At 37.7% G+C, this 24,604-nt stretch overlaps 1 protein-coding gene across 3 annotated transcripts in view; it reads right to left on the bottom strand.

The window, feature by feature from the left end:
* Positions 1–1,191: 1,191 nt before the first annotated feature.
* Positions 1,192–24,604, bottom strand: part of LOC135108133 (uncharacterized) — a 99,174-nt gene continuing 75,761 nt past the window's right edge. Inside the window, exons 6-7 of one of the 3 annotated variants that reach the window (XM_064018846.1) lie at positions 11,386–11,562; positions 1,192–2,390 (exon numbers count right to left, since the gene is read on the bottom strand). In XM_064018846.1, coding sequence (XP_063874916.1) covers positions 2,354–2,390; positions 11,386–11,562 — 214 coding nt within the window. In that variant the 3' untranslated portion in view covers positions 1,192–2,353. Of the gene's footprint in view, positions 2,391–11,385; positions 11,563–24,604 lie in introns of those variants that run through there. The other 2 variants (XM_064018851.1, XM_064018853.1) reach the window with 2 other exon arrangements.

The raw sequence follows: 24,604 nt of genomic DNA, 5'->3' as shown, positions 1-24,604 counted from the left end.
AACTTAGCCTTGAATCCATGTATACTTTTTTGTATCTACTATCTCCTCATTCATACTGTTTCATACGTCAGTACTTCTATACGGGAAACTATACTTTTGACGCCTCTTCTACAAGCACTCTTCTTCAGTCTCTTTCCATGTCCTCTAGTATCACGTGTATCCCAAGCCATTAAGTCACTCTGGTCCACCTTCTCCACTCCCTCATATGCTTTATATGATGCAATCAGGTCTCCCCTTTCTCTCCTTCTTTCCAACATTGGTAGATATAACCTTTCCAATCTCTCTTCATATGTCAAGTCCCTGATATTTGGTGTCATCTTTATTGCTGCTCTCTGAACTCTGTCCAACTTCCTTACATACTTTTCATGCAGGGTAACCACACTACCACTGTACATTCCGGTCTAGGTCTAATCAGTGATATAGTCATCTTCCTGATCATCTCTTTATCCATATAGTTATAGGTTTCTCCTCTAATTTTGCTGTTTCTCTGGTGTCAAATTCCCAGTCATTGTAACCCCTCTTTTCTTCTTCTGTTCCACTCAACCTTTCACCATTCAACACATAATTTCTGTTAACTCTCCTTGCACTCTTTCCAAATTCTATGACTCCACTGATATTTTGTTCAGCTCTTGTAACACTCCACAATCATCCGCATTCTCAACTTTTTTTTCAGCAACTTGGCATTATCCACAAAGAAGTTCTTGTAGCTATTCACACACTGTAGTATCATTTATATAAACCACAAACATGATTGGTGCAAGTTGGTGTGTGTGAATTTGGTTATTACTGTATAAAAGTGTAAGCCTAATTGTACTTGGTGGTGGGTAATTCACACAGATGAAGCACTACATGGAGCAAATTGAGCCTCCACCTCTGTAGCCATGACGACTGCCAGAGGTGAGGAAAGAAAGTTCAGTGAAGGAAAAGCTGCCAATTGAGAGAAACCACCCCACCCAGCTGGAGCCCTGGAATTTATTCTGCTGCTGGCATGGAGCTCTGTACCTTTTTACTTAAATAAAAAACAGGAATTTTTTTTTTATTAATTTCCTGTTTTTAATTACAGGAAATTTTTTGTTTTATCAATTTCCTGTTTTTAATTAAAATAAAAAGAAAGGCTTGATGCAATAACTGCTACAAGAAAGCACATGGATACTGAGTTTAACTGGTAGTGAAAACAATAAAATGCAGATCATAAAAATGTAGCTTTTAATATGTTAAAACAAATCACAGTATTACAAGGGGAAAATACTCATCCTCTATGAAATTATGAATTATGTACACTAAAGTGCAATAGCTAAAGAACACATCATACATCATATAGAGAATAATCTTTAAATACAGTATTGGCACAAATCATGACAGTACAATCAAAGTGGTGGGTAATAATTACGTATCAGAATTAGAAACCAATTACAATTTAAGGTCTACAAAAGAAGAAATCAAAATTACAACTATACAGTGGGATATGGCTGAGTACAGGAAAGAACTGAAAACTCAAAAAAATCGGATATTTGAGTTTTGGAAGGGAGAAAATAAAGGATAAAGGAATATATGATAACAAATTTCTCATTCATAGCAGGATTAATTTGGGATTTGATTATTGTACAAATAATTTATAATACAATATATGTAAAAGAAAAAACACCTGAACTAATTTTCTATCCCATTACAAGGAGAGCAGAGGGATGACCAAAGACAGTGTGTTGAAGAAGCCATGAGAGAGAGAGAGAGAGAGAGAGAGAGAGAGAGAGAGAGAGAGAGAGAGAGAGAGAGAGAGAGAGAGAGAGAGAGAGAGAGAGAGAGAGAGAGAGAGAGAGAGAGAGAGAGAGAGAGAGAGAGAGAGAGAGAGAGAGAGAGAGAGAGAGAGAGAGAGAGAGAGAGAGAGAGAGAGAGAGAGAGAGAGAGAGAGAGAGAGAGAGAGAGAGAGAGAGAGAGAGAGAAACTCATTTGCTGTTCAGCCACTTATGGGAAATTAAGGACAACAAATGATGATGATAAGAAATTTCTCAAAGAAAAAATATGTATATTGAATTATAACAATTATATTAACAAAGCACAAACACTGATAAAAATTATTTAAAGAAACATAATACTGAGAGCACGAAAGAACTACTGCAGAAATCTAGAAGAAATTGAACATTACTGAAAAAAAAAAAAAAAACTAACTAAATCTTGTTAAAAGCACCACTGTAAAGGCAGTACTTGTGAACTCAACTGAGCATGTTGAGGAAGAAGAGGAAGATAGGATGTTCCTGGCACATGAGTTTTCTTGCACTGTTCTAAATATGGGGCAGATAAAGACAAATGGGGGCACAACAGCCACACCTCATTCTGAATTTGGGTGTTGTGAATATTACCAAGGCCAAGTCCATAAGTCACATCCGGACATTCTGTGAAGGAGAAATAAAGGATGTCAAGGGCTTGAATGATTTCTATAGGTGTGCACACACACACATAACAGAGAACTATATAAGTGGGATTTTTGGCTTCACATATAGGATATGTTAAGTAACATTTGAGTGGCTTTTACCTACATGGACATGGATATGATGAAAAAATAAATAAATAAATAAAAATAATAATAATAATAATAATAATAATAATAATAATAATAATAATAGTAATAATAATAATAATAATAATAATAATAATTACAACCATGATATGTCCCAAGGTAGACTACACTGTAGTCAGATGGTCTTCACAAAGGAAGAAGAATAAGAGGAAACTGGAAAGAATATAGAGGAATACAATGAAGATGGTGCCATAATTGAAGGAAAAGACTTATGAAGAGTGACTGGAAGAAATGAGTCTAATAAAACTAGGAGAAGAGAAAGGGAAGACTTAATAACAATGTACAAATTAATAAACCATATGAAAAGATAGACAGACAAAGTTTGGAGATGCATATGAATGAGAGAACAAGATGTACAAGAGGACACAGAAAAAAGTTTAAGAAAAGTAAATGTCTCATTGACATCAAGAAATATAGTTTCCCATACTGAAGTATTGATCTGAAATAGTTTAAATGAGGAAGTGGTTAGAGCTGCTGGTGTGAGCAAATTTAAAGAGAAATTGGATGGCTGCAGATATGGAGACAGGACAAATGAGCTTCAGCTTAGATCCTGTATGATAAAACTAGGTAAATACACGCACACATAAATTTAGTGCAAATAAATTTCACTGTGATGGCATTTGGGAAGGGCAGACAGACCTATATGGATATATAAATTAGGATATTATATTAGGAGTGAATAAAAAGGATCAAGGAATAAAGATACAGGATAATCTGTCAATAGACAACAATATAAACAAGAAATGTGTATCTGATGTTGAGGAGCATAAAGAAGAAAGAGATATAGAAAATAATCTTCATAATGATCAAATCAGAATTGCAATCTGATGTTGAGGAGCATAAGGAAGAAAGAGATATAGAAAATAATCAGAAAATAATTTTGTTGTGTTGTGTTGTTACAAAAACCTAACACCTGTATAGACTTATAGAAATGGAAGAACTAAAACTTGGAGAAGCAAAAAAGAAAGAGACCTAATTATAAAAGAAGAAATAAAAATTACAGCCATACAGTGGGATATGGCTGAGTAGTAGAAAGAAATGAAAACTCAAGAAAATCTGATATTTGAGTTTTGGAAGGGAGAAAATAAAAGATAAAGGAATACATGATAACAGATTTCTGATATTGGTAAGGGAATGGACTAGAAATATAGAAAAAATTGCAAGGACAAAGGGACAATGGATATTTGAAAGAGTATAAGACAAACATTTGACCATGCAGATACCATTCTTTTTGCTGATGACATGACCCTCTATTTCACTGGCCATACTAATGATACCTTATTCCACTCTGCTAATGCAGACCTTAACAAATTAAATGAATGGTGTTTGAGTAACCGACTTACCATAAACAGCGATAAAACCTACTTCATGCTATTCTCCAACAAGAATGATAACAACTTGCCAGAATTAATAATAAGAAACAGTCAAATAGCTAGAACTAGTAAACTTAAATTCTTAGGAGTAACCTATGATGAAAACCTTACATTTAAATTTCACACAACTAACATTTCCCAGAAACTGTCACGTTGTACTACCATGCTCTATAAAATAAGGGATTTTATGCCTACCGAGATCCTTAGAACAATGTACTATGCCCACATATACCCACAACTACAATATTGTAATCCAATATGGGCTAACACTCAAGCTACACACCTAAATTGCATAAACCTCATTCATAAAAAAATAATATGGATTATCACAAAAAGTTCATATCTTGAACACACAGCTCCACTCTTTAAAGGCATGAAAATTCTAAAACTCGAAGACATAACAAAACTTTCCATTGCAACATCTATGTACAAAAAACAAATTAATGTCTCTCTTCCACCACATGAATACACAACACGACAAAGACAACGCCTTTGTCTACCCACCCATCGCCTTAGTATCTTCTGCCACTCGACTTCCTACCTAGGCCCCTCAATATGGAATTCACTACCCTCGCAATACAAAAATGTCCACTCTATTCACAAATTCAAAAGCACACTAAAGAGTAATTTTCTGGATGCATACTAATCAGTCACTTCCTACACTCATACCTTATATTACTTTCCCCCTGATCTTACAAAACTAACCCTACAAAACTTTATCATCTTTCCTGTACTTTATTTTTAAACACATCTATATGATTTCAGTCTCATATATGTATCAATTTATATCACCTAACCCTATGTGTCATCCCATCCATCTTCATACTCAACTTTATAACAATATAGATATATATTATTCTGTATAAACTTTATCATATTATGTTTTTATTTATCTTCATGATAGATTTTTCGATTTTAAGTTGTCTATTGTGTTTACTTTAAGTAATGTACTTTTAAATTTTTCATTTGCCTGAAAAGCATCAAGCTTATATATAGGCTGGCCAATAATGTATACCTATCCAATAATGAAATGTATAAACCTAGGCTATAATAAAGTGTTTAAGTGTTTAAGTGTTTAAGTTAAAGAAAATATGTTTAAAAGTCAGAAGAAAGTAGCACAGCTTTCTCCACAAAATACAGAAACTGTAAAACTTCATGACATTAATTCATGTTTCAGTTTTTCCTAGGAGTTTGGGCTGCAGATGTTCCAGACAAAGATGGAATATTGGGATGGATATTATTTTTTTTCTTTTATGTAAGAAGGACACTGGCCAAGGGCAACAAAAATCAATAAAAAAAATGCCCACTGAAATGCCAGTCCCTTAAAAGGGTCAAGGCAGTGGTCAAAAATTGGTGGATAAGTGTCTTGAAACCTCCCTCTTGAAGGAATTCAAGTCATAGGAAGGTGGAAATACAGAAGCAGGCAGGGAGTTCCAGAGTTTACCAGAGAAAGGGATGAATGATTGAGAATACTGGTTAACTCTTGCGTTAGAGAGGTGGACAGAATAGGGGTGAGAGAAAGAAGAAAGTCTTGTGCAGCGAGGCCGCGGAAGGAGGGGAGGCATGCAGTTAGCAAGATCAGAAGAGCAGTTAGCATAAAAATAGCAGTAGAAGACAGCTAGATATACAACATTGCGGCGGTGAGAGAGAGGCTGAAGACAGTCAGTTAGAGGAGAGGAGTTGATGAGACGAAAAGCTTTTGATTCCACCCTGTCTAGAAGAGCAGTATGAGTGGAACCCCCCCAGACATGTGAAGTATACTCCATACAAAGATGCAGTGACCACCTTGCAGATTACTATTGTAACCTCCCTGAATTAAGGTTCTTCAAGACTGTAAAAGAGCAAATATACCAATGCACAAGGAAGTGAAGAGGCCAGACTTAACTTACCTTACATCAAGCTGTACAAGCAAAAATAATGAATAAATCGTTTCAAATAGCCTTTATGGAAGAAAGCTACTTAGAGAGAGATATGGGTGGAACTGAAACATCACTGGATGAGGTGAACAAAGGTACAGAGGAACTGAAGGAAATAATAGAAAATCTAGATGTGAGGAAAGTTCCTGGAATAGTAGGGATGTCTGATTGGATTATTAAGGAATGCAGCAATAAGTTCACAGAGAAGACACATGATATCAATGAAATTTCTTTAAGGAAGGTACAGGGAAGAGCCTTTAAATTGTAGACCAGTAATGATAACAAGTGTCATAGAGAGAGAGAGAGAGAAAAAAAAAACATAATAATAATGAAAGATAGGTTGATTTAAAGTGTCATAGAGAGAGAGAGAAAAAAAAAACATAATAATAATGAAAGATAGGTTGATTAAGTTTGTAGAAGAGATAAATTCTTTCACTACATGTCATTTTGGATTCAGAAGTAGACCTATTGTTTCTACTTACGAGTAATTAATGTTATACAAGAAAGGGAAGGATGAGCAGACCATATATGTTTGGATTTAAGAAGGCATCTGACAAGGCACCCCACAAAAGATTACTGTGGAAGCATTCAACATTCCACCTACCTAAAAAATTCCAAAACATCCTACAGTGGTGCACCCCTTTAAAAACCCTGATTCCCCTATGGTCTTGTTTAAGTATGGAAAAAACTTACATACATATATTTACACTTTATTTAATATCTAATAGGAAATAAAATAAGGATGAATATTCTGATGTGGCCTCTTGTTCCATCCTCCCTAAAGTGTCACCAACGTGACTGTCAATGCTTAGTCATCATTGCATGCTCTTGCCTTCAACCTAAATAGTCACTACTGCACAAAACAAACAAATATGTTTCATTGATGTAGTCCCTACCTGTGTATTTTTACAAACTGTCACAAGCCCAAGGAACTGTAGCACTGTTTCCAAAGTCTGCCTCAACGTCTTCAACTAATGAAGCTAGAGACCCAAACAGTAAATCTTATTAACTCAGTCGCCTCACCAAGACAGCATTAATATCACACAGAAGAAGGAAAATTATATTTGATGTTTTCTCCCTGTCTCCAGATCACTTCCCAACTCTCATTGTTCATTTATCAATCACACACTGCTGCCTGCCACACTTGAGGAGCACACTCAAACAACATGTACTTATAAACAAACATGTATTTACTAAAGTAACACTAAGACAGAAACATAATCTCCATACTCCCATGATCACCTGAACATCTCACAGTCACCACTGCACAAGCTCTCCACCTCAGCTGCACCCCTCACTCATCATCCACATTAAACTTAATTCCTCACAACCACTACACCACAACCATTACTCCATGGTACATCATTACCATGTCAATGTAACACCTGGCACCTCTCATGCCTTGGGCTTTTCTTGATAAGGTATGTGGAAACAATATGAGGTTTTTACTCACCCTATTGTCTCCCAGCTAACACATAATTACAGAAAGCATCACTAAATATAACTATAAATACATAATAACTTAGCTATGGAATATGTGACTAAGAGTTAGGTAGCAGCAGGGTGGTGATGATGGTGTTCCAAGCCAATGGCTGGCCGTTCTGAGCTTTTAAGTTCTTCTTAACTTAGCAAATTTAACTACAGGAAACCGGTAGAGTGGCAAGAATGTCTTAACAGGACTGTTGGTCTGTTGGCATCTGGGTGGCGACTACTACCGAGGCAGGCAGGGCGAAAACATTTATTATTAAATAATTATGAAGTTTGGATCAAAATTTATGTAACTTGAATTTTGAATAAAATTATAAAATTTATGAAACTGTTTACTTTGACATCTTAAGAATGTGTTTGTAACATAAGTATTATGCAAATTTTATTCATATTCTTTAAAACAAAAAAGTATATTAAAATCATGTTATGAACCACTGCTGGGTCATATCACAGGAATGGATAGTACACCATGACCCAGCAGTGGGTCATACCACACTGAACATGTTAATATAACTTTCTTAACCTCCAATCCTTCTGCCTATGCTGTTACCCTACCTTCTCCGCTAGGCTCCTCTGATCACAATCTCATCTCTTTATCTTGTCCTATTCCTCCAATCCTTCCTCAGGATCCACCAAGTGGAGGTGCCTCTAATGTTTTGCCTCTGCTAGTTGGGAGGATCTGAGGAGGTATTTTGCTAATTTTCCTTGGAATGACTACTGCTTCTGTGTCAGAGACCCATCTCTGTGTGCTGAGCATATAACAGAGGTGATTGTGTTTAGGATAGGGGTGTACATTCCTGACTTTTTTTCTCGACCTAAACTTCCAAACTTTAGTTTAACACAGCCTGTTCTTGTGCTATACATGATAGAGAGGTAGGCCACAAAATGTACTTGAGCACTCCATCACCAGAATCTTATATGCTTTATATTTCTGCCTGGAACCATGCCAAGTCTGTTCTCAAACTAGCCAAAAACTCCTTCATTAATAGGAAGTGTCAAAATCTTTCAAGATCTAACTCCCCTCATGACTTCTGGCATCTGGCCAAAAATATCTCAATAACTTTGCTTCTTCTTCTTTCCCTCCTTTATTTCAAGCAGACACCACCACTGCTATCACATCTATCTCTAAAGGTGAACTCTTTGCTCAAATCTTTGCTAAAAACTCTACCTTGGACGATTCAGGACTTGTTCCTCCCTCTCCTCCACCCTCTGACTACTTCATGCTACCTATTAAAATTCTTCACAATGATGTTTTCCATGCCCTCGCTGGCCTAAATCCTCGGAAGGCTTATGAACTTGATGGGGTCCCCCCCAGCAGTTCTCAGAAATTGCACCTCCTTGCCTGCAACTTGCCTAATCAAACTCTTTCAACTCTTTTTGTCAGCATCTATCTTTCCTTCTTGTTGGAAGTTTGCCTACATTCAGCCTGTTCCTAAAAAGGGTGAGCATTCTAATCCCTCAAACTACTGTCCTATTGCTTTAATTTCCTGTCTATCTAAAGTTCTTTAATCTATCCTCAACAGGAAGATTCTTAAACATCTATCACTTCATAACCTTCTATCTGATCACCAGTATGGGTTCTGTCAAGGCCACTCTACTGGTGATTTTTTGGCTTTCCTTACTGAGTCTTGGTCATCCTCCTTTAGAGATTTTGGTGAAACTTTTGTTGTTGCATTAGATATATCAAAAGCTTTTGAAAGAGTCTGTTACAAAGCTTTGATTTCCAAACTACCCTCCTACATCTTTTATTCTTCTCTCTGTACTTCATCTCAAGTTTCCTTTCTGACCATTCTATTGCTGCTATGGTAGACAGTCACTGCTCTCCTAAATCTATTAAGTGTTGTTCTTCAGGGTTCTGTCCTGTTGCCCACTCTCTTCCTATTATTCATCAATGATTTTCTAAACCAAACTTCTTGTCCTATCCACTCCTACACTGATAATAACACCCTGCACTTTTCCACATTTTTTCATAAATATCCAACCTTTCAAGAAGTAAACAGTTCACACAGGGAAGCCACAGAATGCCTGACTTCTGATCTCTTTAAAATTTCTGACTGGGGAAGAGCAAACTTGGTATTGTTCAATGCCTCAAAACTCAATTCCCCCATCTATCAACTCAATGCAACCTTCCAGATAATTATCCCCTCTTCTTTAAAGACACTCAACTGTCCCCCTCTTCTACACTGAACTTTCTCAGTCTGTCCTTTACTTATAATCTAAACTGGAAACTTCACTTCTCATCTCTAGCTAAAACAGCTTCTATGAAGTTAGGCATTCTGAGACATCTCTGCCAGTTTTTCTCACCCTTCCAGCTGCTAACTCTGTACAAGGGCCTTATCTGTCCATGCATGGACTATGCTTCACATGTCTGGAGGGGTTCCACTCATAGCACTCTTCTAGACAGGGTGGAATCAAAAGTTTTTGTCTCATCAACTCCTCTCTTCTCTGACTGATTGTCTTTAGCTTCTTTCTCATCACTGCAAATGTTGCATCTCTAGCTATCTTCTACTGCTATTATCATGCTAACTGCTCTTTTGATCTCACTAACTGTATGCCTCTCTTCCTCCCACAACTTCACTGCACAATACTCTTCTTTCTCTCATTCCTATTCTGTCCACCTCTCTAATGCAAGAATTAACCAATATTCTCAATCATTCATCCTTTTCTCTGCTAAACTCTGGAACTCCCTGCCTGCTTCTGTATTTCCACCTTTCTATGACTTGAATTCCTTTAAGAGAGAGATTTCAAGTCACTTATCCCTCAATTTTTGACTAGCACTTTGGACCCTATTCAGGGACTGGTATCTCAGTGGGTCTTTTTTTTTTTTTTTGTTGAATTTTTAATGCATTGATATTGTGTGTGATATGAGTGGAAATTTCCCCCAAGGTAGTTGGTGTTAGTTCACACTAACAAAACACTAGGCATGCACAAGATGGCCATACTCCACATATTTTTTTTTTTTATGTAGAAGGGTCACTGGCCAAGGAAAAAAAAAAAAAGCCCAGTGAGGTGCTGGTCCATAAACAGAAACAGAAAAATGGTAAAAAATTGGGGGATAAGTATCTTGAAACCTCCCTCTTGAAAGAGTTCAAGTCACTGGAAGGAGGAAATACATAAGCAGAAAGGGAGTTCCAGAGTTTACCAGAGAAAGGGAATGAGTGACTAAGAATACTGGTTAACTCTTGCATTAGAGAGGTGGACAGGATATGGGTGAGAGAGTGGTAAGTCTTGTGCATGAAGGATGCAGGAGGAGGGGAGGCATTCAGTTAGCAAAATCAGAAGACCAGTTAGTGTGAAAATAGCAGTAAAAGATAGCAAGAGATGCAACATTGCAACAATGAGAGAAGTTGAAGACAAGTACTAATAAAATACTCCAATTACATTGACACACCATATATACCCAAGACACCTGGTACTGCTCTCAACAATTTTCCAACAAGAGTCCCTTGGTGTTACAGATGAGCTGACAGGCCACCTAACCCCACCACTCCCTTAGACAGACACATCACCATATCCATATCATCACAGACCTACACCACCAAACAAATTTTCCTATCTTCTATTAATTACAAAGTTGAGTTATACATCAGGTTTTATAGATGTATATCAAATAAATTTGAATAAAATTTCTGTTAGTTACCTACACATGATAAAGCTGTTTGATAATTCTGGATGATTAAAAAAAAATATATGGCAAGGAAATTCAAGTGAATCCTGTGTATCGGAGGAAAACACATAACAAAATATCTTGTGAAGTCTTTTAAGGGCCATGGTAAGAATATGATAACAATGTTAACATGAGTAAGGGGAAGACAGAGGGACAGCTGGGCAGCAGTGAGAAATGTACATAATATACAGCCAATAGGAAATATAGAAAGTTGGTCACAAAAATACAGAGGAAATTAAAGTTGGTATAAGTCTTAACCTTAACCACAGAGTAGTCTCTATGATCTCTAAGCTCTTCCTAAAACTGGTAGCCACAAGTGATCAATGTAATGGAGAGTTATATGCTCACACTCTTGCACACACTTACCTTGAAAATTTACACGCTTTTGATGACAATCTCTCTACTTCCTCCATTGTAATGGGGCATGTGTCTGGTGCTACAACATCTCCCCCAACCCTGACGCCAACTTGGACCAGCATTTTAAGAAGATTCCTCCAATCATGTGCATTCATGCAGCACCGGGGGAAGTTGATAGACCCATACCTGTACATGCAGGAATGATGTTATTTTACAGCCTCTTGGCTCAATCTGACACTGCATTCAGCTTATAGTTCACATGCTTACTTGAATGCTGATTTTCTCTGGAGGAAAAAGATGGACATCAAAAGTATATATATGAGACAGTTTCCATGTTATAGATGATGTGAACAGGGAAACATCCAGAATTTCTTCTTCAATTTATTACTTGCAGTGTTTCACCTTCACAGAAGGCATCATTAGGCTAAAAAACAAATAAGAATTTAGTATACCATACTATTCATTCAAAAATACTCTAGTAACTCATAGAGGGGACAGTAATGTATAAAAGAATAAACACTAAGTAAACCAAAAACAGAGAGAGAGAGAGAGAGAGAGAGAGAGAGAGAGAGAGAGAGAGAGAGAGAGAGAGAGAGAGAGAGAGAGAGAGAGAGAGAGAGAGAGAGAGAGAGAGAGAGAGAGAGAGAGAGAGAACAGGTAAGTACAATAATAAAAAATATAAAAAAAGCAGGACACAGACTGTAGTGATATATAATGTGATCTATTGGTAAACACTGATACTAAGCAAAGTAAGTAGAAAAATAAGCGTGAAATATTGTAAACAGATGTTCTCACTGGTGGTGTGGTAAGGACTGACAAAGGAAGGTGGTGTGTGAGATAGGTTGGTTACAAGCTTGGATACCCAAAGCTCCAAACAGAGTTTATAAAAGATATAGTTGTGATAAAGATAATAACTGATTATTTAACTCAGGTTTCAAGTGTTTAATATAGCTTCTAATATTCTAATGTCTGTATGTGCATCAGCTTTATGTGATATCCTCAAATGTAAATGTACGATCACGTGTGTGTGAAGGCATTCTTATTGCTGAGAATGGGGGATGAACTAACTGTTTGTGTGCATATCAAATTACCTTTATGTTCACTGATTCTATGTGTTAGATTCCTCTTGGTTTCTCCAGCATATTGAGTCTTGCAACTTGAACAAGTAAATTCATAAATGATGTTGGAGATGAGCCCAATAGGAATACTGTCTTTGAATTTAAAGAAAGAGGCAATAGTAAAATTATTGAAGATGAAAATGAACTTGGTGTCAGGATATTGTGTTTTAAGTATGGTAGTGAGTCTTTTCCTAATAGTATAACTAAGGTGGCCATAAGTAATTTTATATATTTCTTCGGTGTGGTCTGTGTGACATTAGAGCAAATTTAATCAACCTTCCTATAATGAGTTACTAGATTATTTTTTAATGTACAGTATGATATACTAAATTCTATTTGTTTTCAGCTTGATGATGCCTTCTGTGAAGGTGAAACACTGAAAGCAATAAACTGAAGAAGAAATTCTGGATATATATATATATATATATATATATATATATATATATATATATATATATATATATATATATATATATATATATATATATATATATATTGATACATTGGACATCTATGTGGGTTGCCACTGTTCATAGAGTGAGGGGATGGAGTTTGAGAGAAAGCATGGGGTCTAAGAAGAAGCATGTATGGTTTTTCTTTTGCTTGTTATCATTATTTTATTGTCTTTTTTATTTTGGGGTTATGTGTATTTTTGTGTCACTGGAAAACTAGAACATTTAATTGGGCATTTGCAGTTATAATTTGTGTTGCATATCGATTAAGTCAACAACAACAGCGAAGATTCACTTCCAGTAAAAGGTTGATTTTATGGGAAATCTACACCAGAAACTGGACCTGACAGAGGACAGCATTACCAGGAAGGCCCAGAGATGTGGTTTACAGGATATGAGTGAGTGAGTGTGGTCCCACAGACAAGGAATAGCGAGTGTTGCTGACTTGTGGCTTAGCCAGCCTGGCAACAAATGTAAACAAACATGGCATAAAAATTTCTGAATCAATTTCACCTAGAGAATTAAACTTTGATAGATTTAGTGAACAAGACTTAAATAAAAGTGAAATACAGTTTCTGAAGTTGAGATTGAGAAAAGTAGAATGTGATGCAGATCAACAGAGGAAGGAAATGAAAATAGTGATGGAAGTGGTAAAATCCCTTCAGAAAAAAGTTAGAAAGCAATTTAGGAAAACATGGGGAAATATCCAAGCTGAAAACAAAACTGGAGGAGATAAATGTGAGAGAACAACAAAATAAATCTTAACCAATCAACCTTTAATAATAATAATATTAAGGAATGATAGTAGATAGTACAAAAGTAGATAGTAGAGTACCACAAGGATCACTGCTGGCACCAATACTTTTCCTGATTTACATAAATGATATGGCTGAAGAAGTAGAGTTACACAAGTTTGTTTGCAAACAATGCAAAATTACAAAAATATATAAGAAATAACAGAGACTGAAATTCTACAAGAGGACTTGGATAAAATCTGGGACTGGAGTAAGAAATGTGAGATGGAATTTAATGTGAAAAAATTTTCATGTAATGGAAATGGGAAAAACTGAAAAAAGACCAAAATGGACATGTAAAAATAGGGAATGAAGAAATAATGAAAGTACACAAAGAGAAAGATCTGGGAGGATACAGGATAGTCAACAGTTGGAGAAGCATGTAAAAAAGATATTCAGAGATACATATAGAATGGTGAGAAATATTGGAACAGCATTCCACTACATGGATAAAGATATGATGAGAAAAGTAATTACCATCATATGCAGAATCAGTATGGTCTCCCCACAAGAAGAAAAATGTCAAAAAAACTAGAAAGTATACAAAGGATGGCAATGAAGATGGTTCCAGGACTGGAAGAATTAACATATGAAGATGGGTTAAAAGAAATTAATCTGCCAACACTGGAACAGAGAAGAGAAAGGGGAGAATTAATATTGATATAAAATTGTGGGATCGAATGGAAGAAATTAATAATGAGAAACTACTGCTAAGAGAAGTAGAAAATACCAGATACACACAAGGCCACAGCAAAAAACTACGAAAAGAAAGATGCTTGAATAACATAAAGAAACATAGTTTTCCACAGAGAAATATAGAAGTTTGGAACAAGATAAGTGAGGATGTAGTTTTTTTCTTATGTAGAAGGGACACTGCACAAGGTCAATAAAAATTCAATAAAAGAAATAAAAAAAAAAACCTCAGAGATGCCAGTCCCTGAATAGGGTCCAAAATGGTAGTCAAAAATTGAAGGATAAGTCAAAAATTGAAGGATAAGTCAAAAATTGAAGGATAAGTGTCTTAAAACCTCCCTCTTGAAGGAATTCAAGTCATAGGAAGGTGAAAATAAAGAAGCAGGCAGGGAGTTCCAGAATTTACCAGAGAAAGGGATGAATGATTGAGAATACTGGTCAACTCTTGCATTAGAGAGGTGGACAGAACAGGGGTGAGAGAAAGAAGAAAGTCTTGTGCAATGTGGCTGTGGGAGGAGGGAAGACAAGCAGTTAGCAATATCAGAAGAACAGTTAGCATGAAAACAGCAGTAGAGGATCGCAAGAGATGCAATATTGCAGCAATGAGAAAGAGGCTGAAGATGGTCAGTTAGAGGAGAGGAGTTGATGAGACAAAAAGCTTTTGATTACACCCTGCATAAAAGAGCAGCATGAGCAGAACCCCCCAGACATGTGAAGTATACTCCATACATGGACAAATAAGGCCCTTGTACAGAGTTAGCAACTGGGGGGGTGAGAAAAAAACTGTCACAGACGTCTCAGAATGCCTAACTTCATAGAAGCTGTTTTAGCTAAAGATGAGATGTGAAGTTTCCAGTATAGATTATAAGAAAAGGATAGTGTAAAAGAGGGGGACAGTTGAGTGTCAATGAAGCAGAGGGGATAGTTGTCTGAAAGGTTGTGTCGAGTTGATAGATGGAACAATACCAACTTTGCTCTGCTCAAATCAGAAATTTTAGAGAGATCAGAAGCAAAGCATTCTGTGGCTTCCCTGCATGAACTGTTTACTTCCTGAAGGGTGGGACATCTATGAAATGACGTGGAAAAGTGCAAGGTGGTATCATCAGTGTAGGAGTGCATAAGACAAGAAGTTTGCTTTGGAAGATCATTGATGAATAACAGGAAGAGAGTGGATGACAGGACAGAACCCAGAGGAATACCACTGTTAATAAATTTAGAAGAACAGTGACCATCTACGCAACAGCAATAGAACAGTTGGAAAGGAAACTTGAGATGAAGTTACAGAGAGAAGGATAGAAGCCATAGGAGGATAATCTGGAAATCAAAGCTTTGTGCCAGACTCTATCAAAAGCTTTTGATATGTCTCTTTTAGAGATTTTGGTGAAACTCTGTAAAAGAGGATAACCAAGACTCAGTAAGGAAAGCCAGATCACCAGTACAGCAGCATTGATGAAACCCATACTGATGATCAGATAGAAGTGATAGATGTTTAAGAACTTTCCTGTTGAGGATAGATTAAAAATTTTCATATAGGCAGGAAATTGAAGCAATAGGATGGTAGTTTCAGGGATTAGAACAGTCACCTTTTTTAGGAACAGGCTGAATGTAAACAAACTTCCAGCAAGAAGGAAAGGTAGATTTTGACAGACAGACTTAGAAGTTCGACAAGGCAAGATGCAAGCACGGAGGCGCAGTTTCAAAGAACAATAGGAGGGACCCCATCAGATCCATAAGCCTTCTGAGGGTTTACGCCAATGAGAGCATGGAAAACATCATTGTGAAAAATTTCAATAGGTACCATGAAGTAGTCAGAGGGTGGAGGAGAGGGAGGACCAAGCCCTGAATCATGCAAGGTAGAGTTTTTATCGGCAACAAGTGTGCACAACTTTAAGGAAAAACTGGACAAGTGTAAATATGGAGACAGGACCACATGAGCGTAGCTCAGGCTCTGTTAATTACAACTAGGTAAATGAACAAAATATGTATGTCTATATATATATATATATATATATATATATATATATATATATATATATATATATATATATATATATATATATATATATATATATATATATATATATATATATATATATCAGTCTTAACTTAATTATTAACAATTATTATTATTATATATGTTCATCATTTCATATATCCATTCCACATGTGGTGTGTTCATATATTTCATCCCATGCATGTCCATGTGGCCAGCACTCATCACAAATTTGCTGGAGCACTCAATACAAATTTATAACTATGTAAATAAAACTACTGTAAGTAAATACACACAGTGAAGCTGTGTCCCCCTCACATACAGGCAGCGCGTAATGTTTACATTAATTGCTCGTCTAATTTTGTTTGTATGGTGATGATATACTAGCTGGTGGTTAGTAAATATACTATACATCTTTCATTGTCCAAGGGTGGTCTTATTTTCATAAAAATTAATTAAAATTTTAAAGAAAATATGAATGTAAAAATATAAAACAATCAGAGAAATTTTATTCATCCTCATATCCCAAGAACTTCTCACAATACAACGTTCGTCTTAAAAGATGCACAAGTATTTTTCAGGGTATTTCTAGGAAAAAAGTGCATCTTATAAGCCGTAAAATATGGTGTGTGTGTGTGTGTATGTATATATATATATATATATATATATATACATATATATATATATATATATATATATATATATATATATATATATATATATATATATATATATATATATATATATATATATATATATATATATATATATATATATATATATATATATATATATATATATATATATATATATATATATATATATATATATATATATATATATATTTTTTTTTTTTTTTTATGTAGGAAGGACACTGGCCAAGGGCAACAAAAATCTAATATAAAAAAAAAATGCCCACTGAAATGCCAGTCCCATAAAAGGGTCAAAGCAGTGGTCAAAAATTGATGAATAAGTGTCTTGAAACCTCCCTCCTGAAAGAATTCAAGTCATAGGAAGGTGGAAATACAGAAGCAGGCAGGGAGTTCCAGAGTTTACCAGAGAAAGGGATGAATGATTGAGAATACTGGTTAACTGTTGCATTAGAGAGGTGGACAGAATAGGGGTGAGAGAAAGAAGAAAGTCTTGTGCAGCGAGGCCGCAGAAGGAGGGGAGGCATGCAGTTAGCAAGATCAGAAGAGCAGTTAGCATGAAAATAGCGGTAGAAGACAGCTAGATATGCAACATTGCAGCGATGAGAGAAAGGCTGAAGACAGTCAGTTAGAGGAGAGGAGTTGATGAGATGAAAAGCTTTTGATTCCACCCTGTCTAGAAGAGCAGTATGAGTGGAACCACCCCCCCAAACATGTGAAGCATACTCCATACATGGATGGATAAGGCCCTTGTACAGAGTTAGCAGCTGGGGGGGTGAGAAAAACTGGCGGAGACGTCTCAGAACACCTAACTTCATAGAAGCTGTTTTAGCTAGAGATGAGATGTAAAGTTTCCAGTTCAGATTATAAGTAAAGGACAGACCGAGGATGTTCAGTGTAGAAGAGGGGGACAGTTGAGTGTCATTGAAGATGAGGGGATAGTTGTCTGGAAGGTTGTGTCGAGTTGATAGATGGAGGAATTGAGTTTTTGAGGCATTGAACAATACCAAGTTTGCTCTGCCCCAATCAGAAATTTTAGAAAGATCAGAAGTCAAGCGTTCTGTGGCTTCCCTGTGTGATACGTTTACCTCCTGAAGGGTTGGATGTCTATGAAAAGACGTGGAAAAGTGCAGGGTGGTATCATCAGCGTAGGAGTGGATAGGACAAGAAGTTTGGTTTAGAAGATCATTAATGAATAATAAGAAGAGAGTGGGTGACAGGACAGAACCCTGAGGAACACCACTGTTAATAGATTTAGGAGAAGAACAGTGAACGTCTACCACAGCACCAATAGAACAGTCAGAAAGGAAACTTGAGATGAAGTTACAGAGAGAAGGATAGAAACCGTAGGAGGGTAGTTTGGAAATCAAAGCTTTGTGCCAGACTCCATCAAAAGCTTTTGATATGTCCAAGGCAACAGCAAAAGTTTCACCAAAATCTCTAAAAGAGAATGACCAAGACTCAGTAAGGAAAGCCAGAAGATCACCAGTAGAGCGGCCTTGACGGAACCCATACTGGCGATCAGATAGAAGGTTGTGAAGTGATAGATGTTTAAGAATCTTCCTGTTGAGGATAGATTCAAAAACTTTAGATAGGTAGGAAATTAAAGCAATAGGATGGTAGTTTGAGGGATTAGAACGGTCACCCTTTTTAGGAACAGGTTGAATGTAGGCAAACTTCCAGCAAGAAGGAAAGGTAGATGTTGACAGACAGAGCTGAAAGAGTTTGACTAGGCAAGGTGCAAGCACGGAGGCACAGTTTCGGAGAACAATAGGAGGGACCCCATCAGGCCCATAAGCCTTCCGAGGGTTTAGGACAGTGAGGGCATGGAAAACATCATTGCAAAGAATTTTAATACATGGCATGAAGTAGTCAGAGGGTGGAGGAGAGGGAGGAACAAGCCCAGAATCGTCCAAGGTAGAGTTTTTAGCAAAGGTTTGAGCAAAGAGTTCAGCTTTAGAAATAGATGTGATAGCAGTGGTGCTGTCTGGTTGAAATAGAGGAGGGAAAGAAGAAGAAGCAAAGTTATTGGAGATATTTTTGGCTAGATGCCAGAAATCATTAGGGGAGTTAAATCTTGAAAGGTTTTGACATTTTCTGTTAATGAAGGAGTTTTTGGCTAGTTGGAGAACAGATTTGGCATGGTTCCAGGCAGAAATATAAGGTGCATGAGATTCTGGTGATGGAAGGCTTAAGTACCTTTTGTGGGCCACCTCTCTATCATGTATAGCACGAGAACAAGCTGTGTTAAACCAAGGTTTAGACGGTTTAGGACGAGAAAAAGAGTGAGGAATGTACGCCTTCATGCCAGACACTATCACCTCTGTTATGCACTCAGCACACAAAGACGGGTCTCTGACACGGGAGCAGTAGTCATTCCAAGGAAAATCAGCAAAATACCTCCTCAGGTCCCCCCAACTAGCAGAGGCAAAATGCCAGAGGCACCTTCACTTAGGGGGATCCTGAGGAGGGATTGGAGCAATAGGACAAGATAAAGATATGAGATTGTGATCGGAGGAGCCCAACGAAGAAGAAAGGGTGACAGCATAAGCAGAAGGATTAGAGGTCAGGAAAAAAAAAATATATATATATATATATATATATATATATATATATATATATATATATATATATATATATATATATATATATATATATATATATATATATATATATATTGCAAATTGTATTTACAGTCTTTATTGTTAATTATTTAATTAATATTTCACCATGTATTGCTTTTAGCAATAAAAAAATACAGTAGAACTTTGCATATTACTATATGCCTCTTCTACAGATGTAACAATTATTAAATAAGAATAACCAGTGTGTCTGTCTGTCTCTCTGCCTCACAAATATGCAAAGAATCAGTTCTATATGATTACTGACAATATCACAATGCATGGAAAGTTGCTGCAGTCTCTGTGAGGGATGCCTTGTCAGTAAACTGTAGTTCTTTTTCCCTGGGTATCATGTCATGTCAGGCAACTCCACTGGTCTGTTCTTCAGTGGTCAAGTGGGCAGAGCTCCATGGAGCTTAGATTCAAGGTGCCTCAGAGAACTGAAGATGCCTATGATAAAATTTAAGAAAATAATTTGCATGGCTGAGTGAACTCACTTCACCACTTGATGAAAACTTCAGTACCTGTCACCCTTATTTCACCCGGTTTGCCCCCTTGGCCAAACTCCCATAATAATCCTAACATGGGATTATCATTTGGAATTTATCACCTAAGAGATACTGAATAATATTGAAATAACATTACTGTTTCCATCAGAGGTCCAGATTTGGCTAGGTTTAAATTGATTCAGTTCATTAATTCGATGTTAATCCTTTCATTGTGTATATCATGATTAAAAAAAAAATCATAATTTTGCCTAGAAATAGTTAGTCTCACAATTAGTAGGCTAGGGTTATTTCCATAAAACCCAAGATATTTTCAATCTAACAATGTATGTGAACACCAATGAGGGAGAGAAAAATAGATGATTTATTGTGCCTAGTTGTCATAAGCAGAGTTTGGTGAATGTCAGACAGATATTCAAAGGGAAGAATTTAAATCACAAAATGTAACCATAATTGCAGCATATGGATATGCTGTATTGAAGGCATCGGTGACATAATTCTTTCTCTCTCTCTCTCTCTCTCTCTCTCTCTCTCTCTCTCTCTCTCTCATCAATAATTGACTCATTTTGTCTAGTTAAGAGTGTTCCAGCATATCAACATTATTGAATCACAAAGGTCTTCATTTTGTTATCATTACCAGGTTGAGAATTACTGAAACCACAAAAACAAAGACTGAAATCACTTTGTGCTGGTAATGTCTGTTATCACAAGTTGGTAAGGCTATCAGTTGGGAATGTTACCAAACATTGAAATTGGCACTGAGTGTGGTATTGGCTGTTGTGTAGCTGATATGAAGTGTGGCATGATGTGAGGTTTATGTCCATGGTGTAGCTGGGTATTGTGTTGTGTGATGTGACTGAGTGTGGTCTGGTGTAGAGGGTGAGAAGTGGGTTGTGATATGGCTAGATGTGATGTTGGTTTACTATTTAGTCCTTACTTTATCATCATATTTTCTCAATTCTTGAGTGGTTCTACTTCCTCAAATGTAGAGGCTACCACATGGGGTTTTGCTGGGTACCAGCACATGTGGGAGTTTTGGGGAAAGAGAAGGCCAATAGGCTAGCAAAAGAAGCAGCAACCTGGGTTACTCCTTCCAGCCCCAATCCATTTCGTGACTAGTAACTCGACTATTATGGTGGCAGTTCTTGCCAGCTGAAAGAGCAGGTGGGAGGTTTTAGTTGCTATCACTAAGGTAGGGGAGATAACATAAATTACTGTCCACCCATAGACATAATTTTACATCATCAAATCCCCTCTGCTGTGGTGAGTGTTCCCATGAGATGAGCTACTCTGCGCCACAGCACCAATTGCTTGCCCGTCGCCACGCCAGATGGTCGTGCTGTTGGGATCTCTGGTGTTTTCTCCTGCAGTGTCTCTTTTTCAGCGAGGCCACGTCACCTGTTATGCAGGTACAGTGCCTACCATCAGTCATCCGAGTTTAGAGCAGACTTGAGCCGTCCAAGTGGCTATTTTGTGTGCTGTTGATTACCAGCAATTGAGCTTATGGCTTATTACTGTTTTCACAGGCCAGCAGCTGTTATCACATCATCTGAATCAGGGGAAGAGCGGGCCTCTTTACCTCCTGCCTCCTCCTTTTACTACCAGGGGGGCCCTGTGGATCTTCCAGTGATCTTAGTGGCAGGGTCAGTAGCTCTGGTGGGGTTGCTGTTCACAGCGCCAATGGGAGGATGGCCAAGAATTCATCTCGTCATGGGCCTTGCCTTCCAGGTGAAGTTAACACCCCCTCCTGCCCTCTTCTCATGGCTACACGTGCTTTGGTCCCTCCTTCCCAATAAGATGTGGTTTTGGATGCTCTGGCGAAGTTGAGAGGTGAGATTGTCCAGTTAAATGTGGACAGGTGGGCCCCTTCCCTCCTCCACGATTTCTGGTGGTGACTGCTGCTTCTCCCCCTCCATGGCCTTAAGTGGTTAGTGATAGTGCTGGCCCCTCTCATGGGCTGACTTGCTTGGGTTCCCCTGCTAGTTTCTCGGAGTTTTTAGAGGCCAGTAGTGAGGTTGATGGGATTGTGTGCTGGGCCCAAGTGATAGTACCTTGCAGCTAAGTGCTAAGGCATTTGGCCCATCCGAGACTGTTTTGGGTGAGATTGACAGTAAGGTGGCAGACATGGTTAACTTCCTGTTTGACAATGGTTTGTGGGAGGACAACTACAAGTCTGTCTGTGAGGACAAGATTGTAAAGAGGTCTTCCAATTGTCCTGCCCTTGCCCTAGTGGAGTGCAACCCTCAGATCCTGGATGCACTTAGGGGGGGAAACTAAAAAGACCAATTTCTGCTTGAAGGAGGTTAACAAGGGTATCCTGAGGCCAGCGACTAATATTACCAAGTCACTGTTAGTCCTCAATAAAGTGGTCCAGGTGAGAATCACCCAGTGGCGGCCCATGAAGTAGGCATGGTCAACAGTGTCCTGGCCTTGTTGGGCAATGCCAACTTCAGGAATAATTTAGCAAGACATTACATTATGAAATATGAAATTAATCACAAATTTATGCATCTTTGTACAGAGAAGGTACCAATGACTCAGTTCCTCTTTGGTGATGTCTCCCAGTCTGTGAAGCATATTGAGGAATCTGTGAAGCTTAAGAATGCAATTACATCCAAGAAGCCACCCACTACATGGCAATTTCCTGGTGGCAGGTCAAGAGGTTTTGGGGCCTTGGCTAACTTCAAAGGTTTCTCTTCGAGGTTCCAGCCTTATGTTCTTCGGAAGTCAGCTTTCAGGGGTGGTCAACGATCTTCCTCTGCATTTCCCAACACAGACTCAAAAAATGCCAGGAGCTGGGGCAGTTTCAAGCCATGGCAGTAAATCAGGCAAGTGTTTTGTGGGTGGAAGGCTTCACTACTTTGCTCATGAATGGTGTTCCATTACTAGTGACCCTGTTATTTTGGACATAGTGGAGCACTGCCATCTGGATATTAATGTGGATGATATTCAACATTTATTTCTTGGCAATCTAGAGTACAGGTTCAATAAAGTAGAGCAAAACATTATTAATGGGGAGATCAATAAATTATTAGTGTTTAGGGTCATTAATGTTACACATAGGCAAAAAGAGCAAATTATCTCGCCCATTTTCTGAAGAAGAAGAAGAATGGGGAATATAGAATAGTTCTGAACATAGAAAAACTAAATTCTCATATCCCATACAAACATTTTAAGATGGAGAACTTTGAACAAGCCATCAGACTCATTAATGCAGATGACTTTCTTGCTTCTGTGGACTTGAGATATGCCTACTATTCGATTAAGATTGTGGAAGAAGAGCAAAAGTTTCTGTGTATCAATTGGCATGGCGTAACTTATCAATTCACTTGTCTCCCAAATGGGGTATCAGAAGGCCCTAGGATCTTCACCAAGCTCATGAAGCCGGTTTACTCTTCTCTGAGGAATAAGGATCACACGATCACCACATTCATTGGTGACTCCCTTATCTGCAATAGTTCAATGTCTGTTTGCTTTGTGCATGATACTAATGTTCTCTTGAGGAAATTGGACATCTGGATCAATGAGAGCAAGTCAGTTCTGGTCCCAGCTAAATGGATTGAATATCTGGGCAACATTATTGACACTGACAGAATGAAAATTTCCCTGCCTGAATGTAGAGTAGAGTCTTTAGTGCAAGGTTGTGTGGTACTTATGCGCAGGGATGAAGCTCAGATTAAACAAGTGGCCCATGCCATTGATCTTGTTGCTTCTCATTGTTGCTTGGTAAAATTCACTACAGGAAATTCAAAAGAGCCAAAATCATTGCATTAAAACAAGAACAGGATAACTTTGATGCTAGGATGACCATTTCAGAGGAAATGAAGGCAGAACTCCAACGGTGGTGCTCTAATGCCACTGTTCAGGACAGGGACATTTTTCTGCCAGCTGCAGACACTGAATTTTTCACAGATGCCTCCACAGTCAGCTGGGATGGTAACCTTAACCATCAGTCTACAGGTGGTAGTTGGTCTTTGGAGGAGAGTCTTTTACATATTAAAGCAATTTTGTTTGCTCTTCAAATTTTTAGCCAGGAGTTAAGGGGTAAACATATTAAAGTCATTGCAATAACACTACTGCTGTAATCTAGGTCAATAAAATGGGTGGCACCAAGTCACTACTCTGTAATGACATCACTTTAATATGGGACTGGTGTGGTGAACAATGTGGTGGATGTAGCTTCTTGTAAGGTTAACAACAGGCATGAATGAAACTGGATGTCCACATTTTTTGGCTGATCTGTGATGCCTTTGGCATCCCTTCTATTGATCTCTTTGCTTCCCGGCTGAACAAGCAGATCACCCCTTTCTGCTCCCAGAAACCCAACCCAGAAGCAGCTTATTCTGATGCTTTCTTGCTCAATTAGGCAAAGTTTGTACTTCCTTATCTTTTCCCACCTTT

The sequence above is a fragment of the Scylla paramamosain genome, chromosome 16 (assembly GCF_035594125.1).
Source record: "Scylla paramamosain isolate STU-SP2022 chromosome 16, ASM3559412v1, whole genome shotgun sequence".
NCBI lineage: Eukaryota > Metazoa > Arthropoda > Malacostraca > Decapoda > Portunidae > Scylla > Scylla paramamosain.
This window is presented reverse-complemented; position numbering and strand designations above follow the sequence as displayed.